Here is a 19,303-nt window from a genome sequence, read left to right as displayed (position 1 = left end):
TTCGTTGATAGCGCTTTCTTTAGATACACCATCTTAACAAACACATTTACACAGGAGCACTGATAACTGCCTAAAGGCAAGTGACTTGGATTAGCAGTAGTTTTAAATTGCCTTCAATAAATCATTCGGCTTCTCATTTTATAGTCGTGAGGGGCTTCCTTTTCAGAGGAAGAAAAATGTTATTAGCAAAGACCTATCTCCATCATCCTACCCAGTACTTTTTTGTACAGCTACTTGTTTTGTTTGCCTTAAATTAGGTCCTAAATCTGCAAAGCTGAAGCTTTTCTACTTACGTTTCAATTTTTAAGATCCACACACAGGGTCACATGGGAAAAAAAAAATCTGATGACAGCCTAAAGTAGTGTCACACCATATGGCAGCTGCACTGCTTTTGCATTCTGGGGAGATGCACCTTGGCAGACAGGAATCCAACCAGCTGCATTCAGTAAGTGAAGCAGGAGAGAAAGCGTTGCACCTCAAGAGCATCAGGTTAAACTACCAAAGGAAGTTTGAGAAGGTAATACAATGTACAAGCCATGGTGAACACCTGAAACTTGGTGAGACTGTAACAAATGCCTCTAAATTACACTCCAGTCTGTCAAGTCTTAGTGGAGATTTATGCACAGTTGCCTCTCCTACCTGGAGCCTATAGGCATCCATGTAAATTTGAAGTAAAATATCTCATTTGTGGCAAAAATGACCACAGCAGTACTAACTTAAATTAACTGATGCAGAACTTCACCCACAAGTTATATCTCTACTGCCTAACAAATGCAGTTCTGTTTAAGGTCAGAACAACAACTGTATGGGACACTAGAGCTCCAAATCCAGCCCTCAGAGATTATTTTTCTAGTTGTTTCCTGAAAGGAAAGTTTAATATTTGCAAGAGAACTCCATTTGAGATGAAAAGACAACACTTGTGCCAGACTGAGCAGGGACAAGGAAACTTGGAACAGTAACAGATAGAACACATGCATATTTTTAATCTTACATGTAATGCTGAAACTTAACATATTGGAATATCCCACTACCTTGGCTACAACTCCGCTAATCATCTCCATTTCAAAAATGCAGTAAGGATTTACGAGGAGATTAACAGAGAAATGAGGCTGGGTTTGGGGACAGCTTTGCCCATTCAGGAAATGAACTCAGTGTCACCTTTAACCCTTTAAGTAATTCTTTGTCACCGAGAACAAAGGAAGCTCACCATACCAGAACTGCGGTGGGACAGAAACCAAGCAGAAACCTCTCTGGTTAAACATTGTCTGAGGGACTAATTAAAAGGGATGGCTAAAGCACGGGTTTTATTGTGGTCATGGCATCTTTAAGAGCTCCTTTTAAGATGATATCACCTAAAAAGGTGACCTTTCTGCAGTGCCTATTCCTCAGAACTGCGTTGCCTTTCCCCCTTCTTTCCAAAGGTCCCTAGCAAAAGAAAAAGCAGAAAGGGAGAACTGCTACTGGAAACAGTACTGAGCCTGAGGAATACTGGGTGGACAAAACAGCACCAGAAATATCCCTGAATGCAACCTGGTCTGCAGCACTGTTTCAGAGGCAAACCAATAACCTTGCCTCTATGTGTAAGCAGAAATCTGTGGCATCCAACCTGCCAGTAACCTCAGACACCAGCGCATCAGGTGCTAGTGACACCGATAACAAGGTAGAAACTGCATCAGCTTCTCTGTGCTGTAGGAGCTTTGCCCAAGATCTCAGTCTTTCTACAGGAAATGCTCCTAAGACTACTACCTTCAAAAGCAACGCTGGGCTTGGACGCCAGTTTTACCATTCCTGCCTTGCTGTTGCTTCTTTAGAGTCCTTAACGTCTTTGGCAAAGATAACAAACTCTCATCCATCATGATCATTTATGCTGAGTGCCACCAAATTACACAGACCCCTACACTATCTTTCTAACAGGTTGAATGTGTTGTGCTCCTGAAGTGTTGTTGCTCAAGAATTGGCAAGACCTCCCTGCAAATCAATGAAGTAGAGCTTTCCTATACATTTAAGTCCTATTTTTGTCCTTTCCTAATCTAACTTCGAAACCTCGCTTCTCCCCCAAGTGTCTGCCACAGATTCCTAGTTCAACTTAACACAAACGTCTCTTACAGTTTTTTTCTAACAGGTGCAGTCTTTACAGACAATTTTTCTTTTCCTTTCTTTGAAAAGCATCTTCATTCAACCTGGCTCTCATGGGAAATTAATGAGTGCTCGCTGAATATATTTACATAAGATCTCCTTAGGAGTTATGCTATTAAACATTAGGAGTGTTTTAATCTGCTCCCTAAGGGCCAGGGAAGCTGATGTGGCTGGCTAACAATGTCTCAATACAATGAACACTGTCCATTCTCACTACTGACAGCGCTGACTGCACTCACACACTTTTGACTTTGCAAGTGTGCAGCATCCACCCCATTGGCTCCAGTGACAGGGGAGCAAGCAGCAGAGGAAGGGGCTACAGCTGAATAAAAGCAATCTATTTAATACTGCAAATGTAATAACAGCAAATACTGTTCCTTTCTGTATGATGTCATACTGCCATGTGCGAGCAAGGAAGAAGCTTGATACCTTCCCCCTATTTTAACTTTACTGAAGGCAGAGGTCTTGCTTCAAAAAAGCCTTTGTTTGACCATTGGTACCAACACAGTACAATTTTAATAATGATTAAAGATACTTGTTTCTTCTGGCCAGGCAAGAGCAAAGAAAACCCTTTCATTGGATGAGTGTTAAGGTAAAATTCACTGCTGCTTCCAGCATTTGCAGTTTTGTTTCCTTCATAGCTTAACATGACAACAGAGATACGTTTTGCTCTTAACTCCTCTATGTTAAAAGCACTTTGTCATTCACTGGTCAAACGGTGACCATTTTACCAACCCTATCCTGCAGTTCCTTTTGATACCATGTTTCCCCAGGTAAGGGGAAACCGGAGGCATCCTTAAGCTTGTCTTACAGACAGATGTAAGCATCGTACATCCTTGATTGATAAGGCTCTTACAAGGACAGACAACGGTAAAGAGCAGAACCAGCTTCTTCCTGGTATCTACGTTAAGGGAGGACCTACAATATGGAGTAATCTTCAAAGGCCAGACAGGTTTCCAGTCCAAAAACCCTGCCAAGCATTCCTTTAATCCTTTATTTACCAGTAAATCTGCCACTCTGTTCAGCAGGCTTTTACTGGTGTTTGGTTTCATCTTGAAACCCAAAAGCTGTAAGCATATGCTGTGCAGTCCTAATGAGAAACTTAATCTATTAATGGGCAGACCTTCTCTGCAGGACCAGGTCTTGGCAACATGAGTCAGTTCCTGATCTTTCACCTCCCGCTTGGCAGCATACCAGACTAATTCCACATCTCTCAGCTGGCTTACATTATCAGCTCATTATTAACATACATCATAGCCAGATCTCTTTTACATGCACCCAGCAAACAGGAAACTACACAAGGGGAGGGCTCCTCATTTTTTGTCTGACTCTGGAGCTCATAAAAATGACTAATTAGAACCAGCTATAGTGGAGCCACGGTGCAGATTTGCTTGCATGCTCTCTGCTTGTGAGCCTTAGTCCTGACTTGGGCTAAATACACTACAAAATGCTACAGCAGCTGCCCGTGGCAATCTGCAGTAATCAGGTAACCCTTCCCTCTGCCACAGTATCTTATAGTTCTTATCACCAAGAACTTGTGGAAGGCAGAGATGTTCTACTGTCCTTATTTTAACATAACAGAATAATTAAACAGTTGGAATAATAAATGGATTAACATCATACCAAATCTACAGTAAAGAAATCTCAGTTTATTGAGAGTAGTTCCTGTGCACGGACTCCAATCTATGATAAAGGCAGCCATGGGACTCTTTACAGCCAAATTCAGTTGATATTAGTGTATACTTTACATTTACACAGTTGCGTGGATTCAAAAACTAGGTTTGCAGGCCACTACCAATGTATACATTACATTTTGGGAAAATGATCTCATTAAGCATAGAAACTAGTTCTCTTACGCAATAAGCTTAACAACATGCTAGCATTTTTTTCCTCCTCACAGAACTCCCTTTCATTTGACCTCAAGTATCAACCACCCCCATCTCACCAGTCACCATTAATGCTCAGAAGATTTGGCTAAACAAAAAAGCATCTCTCTGCCAGATCACTTGTGCAAATCCAGCCCAGCAAGGCAATAACCAAAAGCTGCATCCTCCTGATAACCATTTCCATATCACCCAAGCACAGATGCCTGTGGAAGAACCTGTGCCCATACAGGAGAGTGCAAGTGGAGTCACAAAGAGCAAAACAGGTCAGAAAAGTCCCCTCAGGTCAGAAGGGGGCCTGGTTATTAATAAAGTGGATTAAACTAATACTGTTACACACAGCACTCTGTACCTGCAGTCATCTTAGGTTAAGAACATACTCTTAATGCATAGAGCTCACACCTGTCTTGAACATTCAAGGAAATTAGCCTTAATGTGAAGCAGTATGAAATACAGCAAAATGTAAGAACACACATGTCTAAGAATTCCTTCGGCTGCTCAAAAGGTAATATATATTCCCTTAAGATTAGTTTTGATTAGTATTACTGTTCAGAGTTTATCTCATTTCACGACTTGCCTCCTATTCAGACCAGATTTATGCTCAGAGCCAAAAAACTGTTCCTATTTAATCTACAGCAGGACAGGTAAGAAATGTATATTTCACACAAGTCTTTGCCTAGCTCCTTCCAGTCAGATGGAAATTACCAAGTCTAATCAGGGAATGCAAAAATAAAAAGTACTGTTTCCCATGCTGTGTTCTTCTTTTATGGTTAGAAATCTAAAGGAATAACTTGTATCTGTGAGTAAGAGTACATTGATTTTATTCATTAAGTCCATGCTGACTAATTAGATATGCTATCAATTTCTCATTACCAACAGCAATTATCAAGGATACCTGCAAACTTCTAAAACTTGTAGCCAAATTGGAGTCATTCTTTCTAAAAATTTGTACCAGCCTCAACCACGCACAGCACAGGAGACTCATCTTACTTGGTTATTTTGTCCATCTAGATTGCAGAAAGAAATGTGGCTCCTGTTATTCTTGGATCAGATGATGCATGTGCTTGCAGTGACAGGAACGTCTTTTATATCTTTGTTCCATAGCTGCAATTACAGAATCAGCTCTTGGCTGTCGCAAAAACCAGTACCCAAATCTGACATGGGCTAAGAACATCATTTCCTAAGATGTGAAAGGTTTAGCTTCAGCTTTTAACAGAAACAGCTCTGCCAGCTTTCCTTCTGCTTATATGCTTGACTTACTGTATCTCCTTAGGCAGCAACAAGCCCTAATTGCAACAGTTGTATGAAATACTAGTGGCACTACTAATGCAAACTACTTTTTAATCTCATTTTTGACATTATTAATGCAATAGCATAAATGAGCCCCTTTGATGCAATATTAGCAGCATATGCCAAGCAGGAAACTGTAGTTAAGTAGGTAACTTTTTGGGCATACTTAACTCCTGTAAATAGCAAATAACAGCACAAACAACTTTGTCTTGCTCAGCCTCCTTCTGTTCTGCATTTTCATTTCATTTCCTTCCAGCCACAGCACTATCACCAATTCAAAGAACTTGTACCAAATCATAAGAAACCACAATAATTAAAAAAAAAAAAAAAAAAAAAAAAAAGCAGAACAAGAAACCTCATAACTTCAGTAACTGAAGAAAAACTTCCCTTTGGCTTTTTAAGTTTCTGCAGCTCTCATTAGAAATGCTGCCAATTGAAACAACAGTTCATGAGAAAAGCACACTTAGAGTAATTGACTGCATACCAGCACACCTGGATTTTATTCCTACATCACTAGATTTTTCACCAGGACATCAAACACTGATGGTTTTCAATCTCATCCAAGTAGTAACTACTAACAGTCAGGATCCTTCTTTCTGCATGAAGCAGGACAGAACTTACCATGACTGATACACAAGCCACAGTTCTCCTGCCAACCTGAGGCAAAACCCTCCTCCTAGCCACAGCTCAATTCATGCTTTCAGTGTGCTGTGGAAGAAACTAGAAAATTACACAGCATTAGACTTTCTGTCCTTCAAATTATAGACTCGTATGCAACCTTTACAACAGCCTTTCCAACTGAAAATGCATTCTCAGCAGTAATCATCTGTAAAGATTCTGCCCTGTTGACGTTCCCTTCTGAGCTCCTTCAAATCCCACCTTTTACAAACAAATTCTTATTCCTATCTTCTAGAATTCCCTTGCATCTGCTATGAAAGCATCCTGAAGCACTTGGTGGTGTAGGGAAAGCAACTCGAAACAGCTCAAAGCCAACATTACACCTGCACGTTTCCACTGTAAGTTTAGATCTGTGTAGGTGTTTGGGTTTTTTTTTAACTACACAGATGAAGTGAGCCCTGGGTGCATCAGACCTTACAATGGCAGGCAATCAACAGCAAAGGATTAGAGTTCAAGCAGCAAAAAAGAGAATTGCTTCAGGGAAAATAAGTGAAAGCCAATCTCATGAGCTAACAGAAGGAAGTTGCAGTGCATCTCCTCTTTAATCAGTGTGCCAGAGAGATTGGAGGAGGCACTTCAACCAGTAATAACATTTTGTTTCTGATACAGTATGTCAGCCAAAGAAGTTTTGAGAAACCTGCTTTAAGTATGTCCTAACAGGTGCCTCAAATGTAAGCAGTAGTAGAAACTTGCTGCTATGTACTAAAAAATTACTGAAGATGTGACTGCTGGATCACGAAGTTTAATGTGATTCAGTCGTTCAACTTGTTAAAACCTGAATCAAAAACCTTTTTCAGATCACTTTGCTAACTAGAGAGATTAACAACATGAACTGCTTTCCCAAATTCCTTATTTAATATTTAATACCCTAAAAGACAAAAAGATAATGCAGAAACTTGGGATTTTTTGTGGGTTTTCATCATTTCTGTTATCTGCCCCAGCTTTGTATCTGGCCGTTACTACTGCAGATGATCTGGAATGCACACATCGCTACAAAGAGGAAGAACATAAACGTGCCATTTGTTTATCTAAAAAGTATTTTCATCACACTGTCTAGTAAAATGCAACCGACTGGAATCAATGATCCATCAGCTATACTTACAAAACACAGACACCTGTTCTATTTCAGAACCACTTCTTTTCCCAGGGGAAGTCTTCCTTCAGAGACAACTGAGATTTCTGCTCTGTGTTCTTGCCCCACCACACACTTTGAAATCTTCTGGGTATATAATCACTGTATATTAATGTGCCAGGAAAACAGAAGGCTGTTCTGGTGTTCAATTCCCTAGTTACCCAGATAACTGCTTTCTCCATTCTTTTGCTAGTTGCCAGGAACCTGGAGGTTCAGTGGTAATTGCAGCAGTTGAGACTTCAGCGTTACCGGAAATTAAGTCTCTGATGTGCAGAGGGAGGTGCAGACTGTCCCAGTGTATTCACTGTCCAGGATGATATCTTACTCCCATCACTAATGCTCGTAAATGGGAAAGTGGGGTTTTGAAGTTTTTAAGTGATCCTAAAAAACACAGTGACCTCTTGCTTCAACAAGGATGCTCAGGAAACCTAGCAAAAGCGTGTTATGCAGACTCAATAGCTCCTTTATTTTATTTTTAGAAGTGCCCTTGTCTTCCCTGCTCTCTCCCATACACTTTTTTGGCTTGCTCCTTTGAGAGCCGCAGGTCTTGCACATTGTTCCCTTAAGTAAAATCACAAAGATTTCTACTGCAATGACTGCACAAACAGGAATCTCAGTTGAGACAAGTAGTTAACCTCTGAACAAATCTAAGTAGCTACGGTAGTTTTTTCCTTTATGAACTATTTATAACAAAAAAAAAAAAAAAAAAAATCAAGGTGATCTTTTTTAATCCCTAAATCAAGCATGTTTTCCATTGCTTTGGGCATTTACAGAATACACCACGTGTGATAAGCACACAGATGTGCAAATGCTGCTGTTGCCCACTGTTAGCCTCTGCAAGCTGTACTGAATGACAATTATTTGCAGCTTGCAGTAGAAGTTTAATACATCTATCCACAGCTAAATCCACTTGGCTACATTCATTCACTCACTTTTAGTTTTGCCTCTAAGCATCCCTAGATGCCTGAAAAGAAAGAGATAAAGCAATTACTTGATTTCATCCTCAGGATTTTAGCTCTCAGCCTCGGCATGGTGCCTCTTTAGCACTTGATTAGTGTCTAAATTCTCCACAGATTAAAGACTGGTTGTCTTCTTTCTCAGTGCATTATACACAAGAAGAAAAGAAAAATCAAAGCAGTCCTACCTTCCACGGGTATAAATTGCCTCAGATTCTTTCAGCTCTGGAGAGGCTGTGTCAATTTACACCTGGTAAAGATCTGTCTCAAAATATTTTCAATCAGACATACATGCTTTTAAATAGGCTGTAAAATCTAAACTGTGAATTTAGAGTTTGAATTAATTCAATAATAAATAGCCTTTTAAAGAGATGAATATGCTCTCATCAAGTCAGCTTCTAGAATAAACTCTGCAGGATGTTTTCAATCTATGCCCCAGAGATTATTGACTATAAATTGGAAGATGAGGAATGGTCTGCTCGATACATGAAGTAGGGCTGAGCTTGGAAAAATAATTAGAGAAAGCTACTGTTACAGTTCTCTGGTTTATTTCTGTCTGAAAGTACTTGAATAATGATCCAAAACACACCACTAGTGATTACTGTTTCCCAATGATTAATCAGCTGCAAAATCATCATTTTTTCCCCCTCATCGTCTCCCATAGAACAAGGAAGGAAACCATGCAGTAACTTTCTGAAAAAAAGCATTTTTTGTTTCAGCTGCTCTGTATGAATTGCACACAGGCCCATACATTTCAGTGTTGAGCCTCTCTCATTCATCCAAAATCCTTAATCTGTAAATCATTTGTACAAAAGGAGATTAAAGGGAACTTGCACTCCTTCCCTCAATCTCTTCAGTGTCTGCATTTTTAGGACAGCTCTCAGAAGCAGACTTCTTCTGCTCTGCAGAATTTACGCCATTGTTACAAATCTCAGGTGTGGGAGGAACATCACAGATAAGAACTCTCCTAAACAAATTCCAATCTTACAAGACACCAGAACCACCCCCTGCAGCTATTTTCAGATCTTTCCACAGCATAAGAAGTTATATGAAACACTGAGGTTACTCAAATATCTCAAGAATGATTCCAGATATTCTTTTTCTGTGACTCTTAACAACTCACTCAATTCTGCTATAATTCTTACTAACGTTTTAACATTTAGTACCAAGGAATCATACCTATGTTTGACTGTAGGTATACAACAGTAAAAGATGATCCAGTCTTAGGTTTGTAATGAATGATCCATAACATCAGTTCTGAAGTTGTTGTCCTCTTTTTTTCCCCACCCATTTGTAGCTGTAAAGCAGTACCTTCGTGTCCATTTTGGAAAGCCCACAGAATTACACATGAAGTTATAATAATGAAGCAGTTAGATATGGATGCACAATAAGATACTGAAATGTTCAACCCTACTTTGAAGAACAGGAACATTATGAAATAAAGTATCACCAAAAGTTATTCTAAAATAAATCACTGGGAAAAAAAAAAATGAACACACTTAGTACTCAAATCACTAACAGGCCATAGGTTAAACAAAGCAAAATACACAGAGCTAAACCTTATGAGAAAAGAGAGAGGATGCAGACTTCAAGAATGAGAGCTTTAAGAGAAACCTGACAGGCGTTTCCAGCTCCACAGTGCTACACTACCTGACACCATGGTTGCACATAACACATTCCAGCTGGGAACTGGTGGTGTTCATCATTAGCATGATGTTCAAAAACTCAGCTCTTGATGCTCTCCTGAAACAGACTGAATTCCACCTCCCTCCCGCCCAGTCGCATACTTTGCTGCGCAGCAAACCAGCCTTACAGAGCAGATGCTGGGTTCTGTTCTTTTGGTCAGTCTCAGCTGGGAACGGCTATGTGACCATAGGACAACTTCTTTCTGTGTGACTGGAAATACAAAAGCAACTAAAATAATATAATTCATATCTGAAGAAAGGCAGGAAAAAAAATAGGGTTTTTAAAAGGTATTCATAAGGCAGCAACTAAACTAGCTAAACAGCCTATCACCTCATGGGAGAAAGAAACATACTTTGACTTCCACAAAAACTGCCTTAGAAATACTCATAAGTGAGGTATATTTGTGATTTGAAAAGCAGATTTCAGCTTGCTACTCCTGTCCCTGAAACTGCTATTAAAAAACGCAGAACAAAATTCTTGCAGTCAGCTGTTGACAAGATTTTGTTTTATTTAGACACACAAGTCAGTGAACCTTTGTGCTTCTCTTTCCTCCTAACATAACTTGACCAGAGAATTCAGAGGGGTCAGACCACACAAATACATGAATCAAGTTTGATCCCAGTTTATGTAAGTCAGTGGAGTCGCACCACAAATGGCTCTTAAACCTGCTTTGACCTGAAGAGCTGATCAAATAAACTGGCTGAAGTAATGCACTTTTTTTTTCATTATTTCATTTTGCCACTGTCACCAGTGTCTCACTCCTAAACATGCTTACTTCCAAAACACTTTAGAGACCAATACTAGTCTCCCTGTATCAGAACACAGGCATGACTTGCCTGAGGCTACACAGACGTTGGTGGTGATGGAGCAGGGGAATTACCTAAATCACCTAATTTTACATTTACAAAACAAACGCCAGCAGATAAGGTAGGTAAGTGAACCCTTTGAACCATCACTCAGATGTTACTCACTGGTACCATAGTGACTGAGAATCACGAGAGCACAGCCACATTTAATAGCACAGGTTTTTTTACATCCTCATTAATAAACTCATATAGCCTCTCATATTGTTTTGATTTAATATAGGCATAGGAAAGACTGCTCCAAATCAATTTAGAACTCATTCTATTTTTAATTACTCATTTTAGGATAAAGTAAACACAAGCAGCATTAATGAGGTAAGAATGTTATTCTGCCATGAAACTCAGCCAAGTTGAGCACTAACCTAAGAAAGATCAGAAAATGAATGCCATTTTAATTCAAAGCCACAAACTGAAATCAGATGCTCTTATACCCTAATGAGACTAGTCAAAGTCAGAAGTTTGTGATAAAAGTCAAATGCATTGCCACCAACACAGTCAAGAAAAGATGAAACTATTGCTCATTTTAAATACAAATAATAATGTGATCCTAGAACTGCATCAGCATCCATCCCTCCAGAAAGGAAAGTCCTTGCAATAGCTGCCAAATGGAAGACATAATTAAGAGGGAATGGAGGAAATCCAATGAAAGAAAATAAATCTCATCACAAAACAAAGCAGTTCCCTCTCCCATCCTTCAGTTTTAAAAGTGCAGATCTATCAGCTTGCAGCAGACACTAGGTTTTATCTCTGCGAGATCACTTGGAAAATTCCATTTCCATCTTTGCTGCAGGTTCATCTGCTCCAGCTCCATACAGTTACATGAAAGGTTTTTGCTCCTCTAAACATCTACTTAAGTGAGCGTACATTCTTGAACTGCCCTCACCTCATTTTCTATTTCACCAAAAGTAGAGAAGAAAAGGATTCCCTTTAATTTTCTCTTCTTTTAAAATCCACACATTTCCTCCCTGCACTCAGCAATGGGAAACAGATTCAGACAGCCTTAAAACACTATCTCAGCAACAAAGCATGCAATGTGCTCTATCTCATCTCTCCACTCCAACTGAGTTTACAGCAGTGGGTGGCTTTCAAACCTAACATTTGATCAAAATGAAAACTGGGCATTCCTTTCACCCTATGACAGGCAAGCTGATATAAATCACAGCCTTCCCAGCAAGGGTTCTTCCACAGACAATGAATTGTTGCAGTGTTTCAAAGCTCAGCCCTGGCCATTGTAAGAGAAAGTTTTGGGTTTTAAAAGCTGGTGTGGGCTTTTTACGACAGCACTAAAACTACAAGAGGGAGAAAATTTATGATACGGTTATTTGTGCTTCCCCAAAAAGTTTTATTTTCAGTGCTTTGCTCCTGGTAGGTTTGTGGCAGTTCTTTCTTTTAATAATTATAGTTCAATATCACTGAAAGTTCCAAGTGAGCGCATCCTCCTAGCATCCATACGTGCATGCATACTGAATGCACAGACAAGTCACAGTTTAAAACAATGAGGGAACAGTGTATATCAGTAGGAATAGTATATATCAGTAAACAGAACAGTTTCATTACTAGCTCCAGAAAAAGTTCTGATCTGTTCTTGCCAGGACTGCACCGCATACAGCCTCTGATGCTGATTTAGCAATATGGACAGCATAGGTAAGCAGTAAGCAATAGCTGTCAAATCTGTGTGCACACAAGCATGCACGCAACACTACAAAGCCTGATCAAAGCAAAGCTGATACCATCCACAGTACCAGTGTTTTTCCCTGCTAACCCAGTAACCTATTAGCAATGCCCTCCAGTCTCAACAATTTTAAGCCTTAACTTCAAAAGATCAGCTTATCCTTCAGGGCTAAGCTGACTGACAGGTGGGGGTCAGGAAGAAATCCAGTTCACCCCCTCCAGCCCTATCCTACAGAGATGCACAATTGGCTGGGCACCTTAGGGGGTTTCTTCTGCATTCCTCCGAGGCATTTGAGAATGGCCACCTCCAGAGTTTGGACACCGTGTTTGATGGACACCTCATCTGTCCCTGCATCCCAGCTTTGTGCAACAATAGCTACGTTTACATGAAGGCTGTAGCATGAAGAGGCAAGAAGTTGGTGCTCCTGTTGAAATGAGCTATTATACTATTCAAGGGGGCTGCAGCAGTCATCTGCAATTAGATAACTACGTACCCATCAGAGGGGATATGAGTTTGAGTAATGCTGTACACATCAGCTGGTACCCCTTAAATACATGCTAGACCCCTCAAGGTGTTTAGAAAGCAAGCACTTGTATTTGTATCCTGAAATTTACTGTGCTACAGAACAAGCATTAAGAATACAATGAACATAATGAGTGCAGATAAAAGGACAGGCAGCCTAAAAACATTTACAGAGAAAAGAGAAAGCGAGAAGGTGTGTGTAACAGGGAAAGGTGAGGTGCACGTGATCTCAGTGCAGAGTTTGTGAAGAGCTCTTCACTGAGCAGCACATGGAGAGGCACTCAAAGATTTTCCCTTGGGGTATATATATATATATATATATATCTATCTGTGATCAAAAGGTCAAGAACTACTGCAACAGACACTACCCTTCCAGCTGCCTATCAGGCTCACCCCCAGAAGGGAAGTCACCAGCTTTACACTCTATAGCTTTGTAATGCAAATGACAGAAGCCACACCTGGTCAGCATTTTAGTTTATAAAGCAGACAAATGCCCCCTACCCTCACAAAGGCTCCAGCTGTAAATCCACCCCCAAAAGGATATTAGGACACAGCAAGAATTCCATGGAGCTGGAGACTTTCATCGAGTCCTACACCCATACTGAGTTTGTAAACGTTCCTTTCTGTTAATGATATTCTTTCCTACTTCCAGTGTATCAGTTAACTTGAAGCACTTTGCTGACTAAGCAGAAGCCAGCAACACAAGAGAATTTGCCATCAGCTGAGACCTCACCAGATTCAGGAGTAGCACTGAATGCTAAATTTCTCTCCACAAGCCTTAGGACTCGAGCCATGCTAACACAGGCAATAATTAGCTAAAGAATGCAGAATGTTGTTTCTCCAGGAGATGAGAATCTGCTGTACAGAAGTCTATTTCTCCTACAAAACAGAACAACATAAAAGAAAACCAAATAGCAATTATTTCCTCAAAATACACAGGTTTCTTTGGGGAAAATCCAAAATTTTAGGGAAAACTTCCTATCCACCTTTACAAAGAGTCACACACAGAGTTTGTAGGCTATTCCAGAACCCTCTGCTACCCAAACCGTACCAGAGCTTTTATCAAAAGATGTCACAGTATTCACTAACGAAGGGACAGAAGTGCAGGTCTTGAACCAGTGTCTGGTCTGGGGTCTGTAGTTAAGACAGCTGTGCTGGAATTACTGCACAGAGGTCCACAGTGCAAATCTCAAGTTATTGCACCATATGCATCTCATAAATGATTTTTCAAATGTGAAAAATGTCAGTATGACGAGCAGCAGGAGGAGAGCAGGTAAGTAAGTTGTATGACAAACAGCTGATGAAGTTAAGTTTGTCATCAACAGTATTTTAAAACTCAAGGAACAAATACGTCAGGCTCCCCAGAAATTCATGAGATGAAATCTGAATAGAGACAGGTATTCTAATGTTTAAAAATATTTCATTGCCCATATCAGCATGATGCCAGTACAATCCAATGTGTAAACTGTAACACGCAGACCAGGTCTTCAACTGATTTACATCACTAGCTTTCAATAAGAATGCTTGAATGGACAAAGTGCCTGTTTTATAGCATCCTCCCTTTCAACATTTCCCTTGTCTCAGTTCATTTCCCCGTGGTATGCTTTGTTCTTAAAGCAGTCTTAACCACTCATACATCAAAATATTTAATCAACTTTTCTTAGTCAGAAAATAATCCTGCTTTAGACTAATTCAGTGGGAGACTGCAGTGGATTCAAAAGGAGGGGGGGGAAAAAAAAAAAAAGGTCAGAATGCATTTCCGAGGGTGCTTTAGAAAAAAAAAAAAAAAAAAATCAATGCTGACATGTTTTTAATGAAAATCAATAAGTGACATTAGATAATGAAACAAACATCCAGCCGACAGACCATTTAGGCAATCAGTTTAGAAAGCAGCCTGCGAGCGAGGTTAAAGCTCGAACGTACAAGTAACCTGTGTTTAAGTACCGCACTCTTTTTCCCCATCTCTTAAACGAGAATTTCAGAATCCTCTTCCTGTGAACAATGACCCAAAAGCTTACAATTTCCCTTCCCCCAGCTCTAAGTAAATCAGCCTTAGGAACCAGCGTCACGGTTCCTCTAACAGTGTCCCTCCATTGGGAAGCGCTGACCCGTGCAGCCGCCTCGAATGCTTTGACAAGCTGCGGTGCAGCCTCAGCAGGGGACGGAGATCCATTAAAAGCTGAAGTTGTGAAACTCTTTAGAAGAGGCCTGTCCCTTCTCAGAGTAATTAATTCTTTGACTGCCACACTGAGACGCAATGAATGAACACATGCTCTCAGGAGTAACAACTATGCTAATGGAGATAAGCAGCGCGGACAAAGAAGCCTAGAATGCACTTGAATTAGGTTAGACTCTAGGGGTAAACCTACAGCGCTACTCACGCTTGCCTGCAAATCAACACAACTCAGAAGAAACCTATCCCATAGACCAACAATTACGGTGGACATTAAATTGCACTCGCATTCCTTATCTACGTCCAGGAGCAGCACTTCTGTACAGCTCATGCAGCCTGCAAAGCACGCTGCCAACACTTGGGATGCGGGCAATCTCAAGGTCTTTCCCAGCCACCACAGCACGGCCACCGCTCCATGAAAGCGCAGCACACGGACCTGCTGATGGCAGCAGCTTGAAGAGCACATTTCATGCACATTTTATCCAGGGGAGGAAGGATCCTATTTACTCAAGCTGTGCACATTTGATTAGGATTGCAATGTCATTTCCAGTACTGAGCTGCCCATGAACCCACTCCGTGTCTCCCTGGATTTAACTACCCACGCTGCCAACACGCAAAACAAAACTTATCCTGTTTGCAACTTAAAACTGAATGAATCAATCAATCTGGTTGTAGAAAAATCTAAGGGAAAAAAAAAAGAATGGTGTTACTGATCAGAAAATACAAACAAATATTCTCAAAGGTCTACCAAGAAACAAAAGGCTGCACAAATAATCCTTTCCATCTAGAGATACACAGCAAACCTTCACTTCTCTGCTAGTTCAGTCCAACTCATATCTTAAAGAAACAGAACAGAAAAAAACACCATAAAACTGTAAATCAAAACCTAAACTGCCCAATACAAGCAGGTCTAGTCGGCTCCACTGTTCCACATCCCATTGTTTGAAAACTAACAAGGAAACAGCCTCGAGGGTACGAAGCATTCACACTTCACTGGAAAGTCAGTAAACTGAGTAATCCCAAGCACAAATGTAGGATGTGTTGTAGGTTTCAATGAAAACTAGCAATATCTGAGGACAGATTTGGAACAAAAGCTTACCCACGGAGTCAACACGATGACTGCAAGATTCATTACAAAGTCAGACATGGTGTTTTGGCTTCTGGCTGGACAGAAGGCTGTAGCATTAACACATGGTTCATTACAGCAGAATTAAAGCCTGGTTATTCAGTACTGCAGAAATTAGGGATGGTACACATCAAACGGATTTTCCCATGAAAATACAGGGCCTCCAGTTCAGCACGAGAAATTGCCACTAATTACGGTGCAGAACCTATTTGCATTCACAGAACACAACTTCTGTTTGGCAGTTCTTTGTCTGCTTTTTCAGAATCCTCTGCAGCAGAGAAAGTCATGAAAAGCAGTTGAGATTAAATTTTTAATATTACAGCAGAAATTTAACCATGATTAAGGTGTAGGATTGCACAGTTACATTAATGATTTTAATCTTTTTTCTTAACAAGTGTACAGTGATATTTTATTGACAAGATAAATTATTTTTTTCACAAGCAACAACTGGTACAATTCAGAGAGTTACCTGTAACCAAAGAAGATTTTAGGCCATTACTGCTTAATGGCTAAAGGAGCTCAGCCATTAGTTTCTTACAGTGCAAAAGTAATGATAGTGTCTCAGCTAAACATACTTTCAAATGTCAAGCAATCAAAATACTTCCAACTTGTGCATTATTCTAAACCAATTTCTGCTGAAACACTCAGTGTTATTGTGTATAATGAAGAACACGACATGATTTAATCTGCCAGGAAGCATTTGAACAGGTTACTGAAATCAGGTTCACGTCACCAAGAACAGAAAACAGTTGTAAGAATGCCTCAATTGTCCTAAGCACTATTTACAGCTGATCACAGGATTCGAAAGACAGTAATACAAAAGCTTTTTCCACTAAAGAAATCATATTCACAGATTTTCATATAACCTCAGATTCAATTGGTATAAATCAAAGGGCTCCCTCAATATTACCAGAGCTATTATTTTTTCCTCTATCTATACCTTCTTGGCATTTGTACACAAGGTTTTACAAATGATACAGATAAAGCAGGCAGTTGATCAATAGCTTGCATCTCTGGTTCTCTATTATCTTATAGAAAAAGTCATGTTTTTGATGTTTTCAGGTGACCAGTTTCTGTAATGTAATTTCTGCTGAGTTCATAAGCCCATTTTTAAGCATCACTCTCCTTAGCTTGCAAATTTCCAACCATCTCCAGCTTGGAGGATAAAAAAAAGTGATGGGGAGTCCAGTACAACCCTTCTCATCATTTACACATAACAGTATCAGGAGTCTTCATAAAGCACATGAGCCTGGGGGTAAAAATGAGGTAATACGTGAGAAATACTTGACTGTACAGAGAAGTGATGTGAAAGAAAGCAACATGGGAAGAGGTGGGAAGAAGTGAATTCAAAACCCCATGTGTCAGCCACTTCAAATTGATCCATGTACAGGCACTGACATGAAAGCATAACAGCACTGCAATAAGGAAACACGCAGCTAAATGCCTATTACTTGAACTGTCTTATACATTAGAAAATACTAGGCATTATACCTGTTGTCACTAGCCATTTTTCTCTTACATAAGTTACTTCTTCTTGTGACCACATGGTCAGTTCTCCTCTTGAACCTTGTTAAACTAATCTGATTAACAAAATGAATCCCCAAAAGCAGCTAACACATTTTCTAAGTGGTTGGCTGGCAGGTTTCTCCTGCCTTATTTCTCTAGCTGACTCAGCTGGATGGATGGCTGCCTCTCCCCAGAGCATAGCCAAATGAATGGCTTTATAGCTCTCGTTCCCCTGGCAATCTGTCACTGAGTTCAAAAGCAACCTTCCAATTCCTCATCCCTTCTGGCTGTAAACCAGTTCATCACTAAGCAAACAAACCTGAAGTAACATCCCTGCCACCCTTCATCATAAGAACAGATTCTCACATAACTTGTGCATGCCAAGTACAAGTCAGTTCACCAAAATATTTCCTATATTATACATATATGTTTATATACTATACGCATACACACATTTTTGCAGAAAGGAAAGGAGCTTGGTGAAAAGTCAGAAATGCAATTTGAGCATGACATTTTTAAAGCTGAAAACACAAAGTGATCAGTTAAATTAATGTACTGTTTTCCCTGACATATCATAGTATAATGAAATGAAGCCTTTTCCTGTTATGAAAGGAAGAAAATTATGACTTCTATAGCAAGCCAACCCACACCAATGCTACACTAAAGCACGCTTACTCAGTCATCAGCTTAGGTATTTCTTTATTTTTAAGTACCAACCTGGGAATGGCTAAATAAATTATCATACACCTTACTTTAAAGCATAACTTGAATGTAGCTTATCATCCATATCCCCAAGCACTCATTTGATCCTCTCTGGCTCTGGGATTCCTGATGTCAGACCCTCCCAGAGCTCACTCACTGCCTTTCAGCATCAACTCCAGAGCTCTGCATACTCTTCAGCAGCTTCACAAATTCTACCACTTCCCAGGTGATTTCATTTACCAGCAGCAAATGTTTAATTGCTTAAGGATGATACGAAGCAGAGGGAGCAGTCCGAAAATTTTTCCTTTTTCTCTTCCAGAATAGCATGATTCAATTTCATAAAAGATTGAGAGGAAACCTGTATGTCAATTAGTAAGAAAAAATTATAATGAAAAAGTCAGTTGCCACTTCAGTTACTGCAAGGAAACAAATTAATTCCACAAAGGAACAAATGAAAGCGATCAAATTCACTTTCTGCACAGCTGGAAGGCAACAGTCCTAAGCTGAAAGGATTTATTTATTCATTTTTAAATTTGCTTCCTTCAGAACCAATCTGTTTAAATAAAGAGAACCCACCTTTAAACTACAAGTTGGCAGAATCATCAGACAAATGCTGTGCCCTTCATGGCTGCTAAAAAAAGTCCCGTATGCTTTTCAGAGGTAGAACTCCTTCCACATCTTCAATAATCAACACACCACTCCTCTATCTCCTGCACACTAATGCTACTGTGGTAGGACAGAGATCATAACAAAACACATTGCAAACGACATGCTCAGCTGATATCTCATCTCAGAACAGCAATTAGATTAATTTTCTTGCAAGTGACACATGAGATAATCCTTCCAGATGACATCCTGCATCTGGCCATATCACACCACACATCACTCCAGCAATTGGGGGCAACTGAACAGCCAACGGTTAACAAAAGCATCACTGCACTAACCAGAATATGCTCAAAGAGCCCTTCTAAAATCTTC

At 40.0% G+C, this 19,303-nt stretch overlaps 1 protein-coding gene across 4 annotated transcripts in view; it reads right to left on the bottom strand.

Moving 5' to 3' along the window:
• The window catches only part of TMEM132C (transmembrane protein 132C), a 180,151-nt gene that overhangs the window by 138,489 nt on the left and 22,359 nt on the right, over positions 1-19,303 (bottom strand). Inside the window, exon 1 of one of the 4 annotated variants that reach the window (XM_048963981.1) lies at positions 18,376-18,386. The exons of the other annotated variants lie outside the window; for them this stretch is intronic. Coding sequence (XP_048819938.1) covers position 18,376 — 1 coding nt within the window. The 5' untranslated portion in view covers positions 18,377-18,386. Of the gene's footprint in view, positions 1-18,375; positions 18,387-19,303 lie in introns of those variants that run through there. 4 annotated transcript variants of the gene reach the window in all.

This window comes from Lagopus muta, chromosome 17 (genome assembly GCF_023343835.1).
Source record: "Lagopus muta isolate bLagMut1 chromosome 17, bLagMut1 primary, whole genome shotgun sequence".
Taxonomy (NCBI): Eukaryota; Metazoa; Chordata; class Aves; order Galliformes; family Phasianidae; genus Lagopus; species Lagopus muta.
The sequence above is the reverse complement of the archived record's forward strand: the minus strand, read 5'-3'. Positions and strand labels throughout refer to the sequence as shown.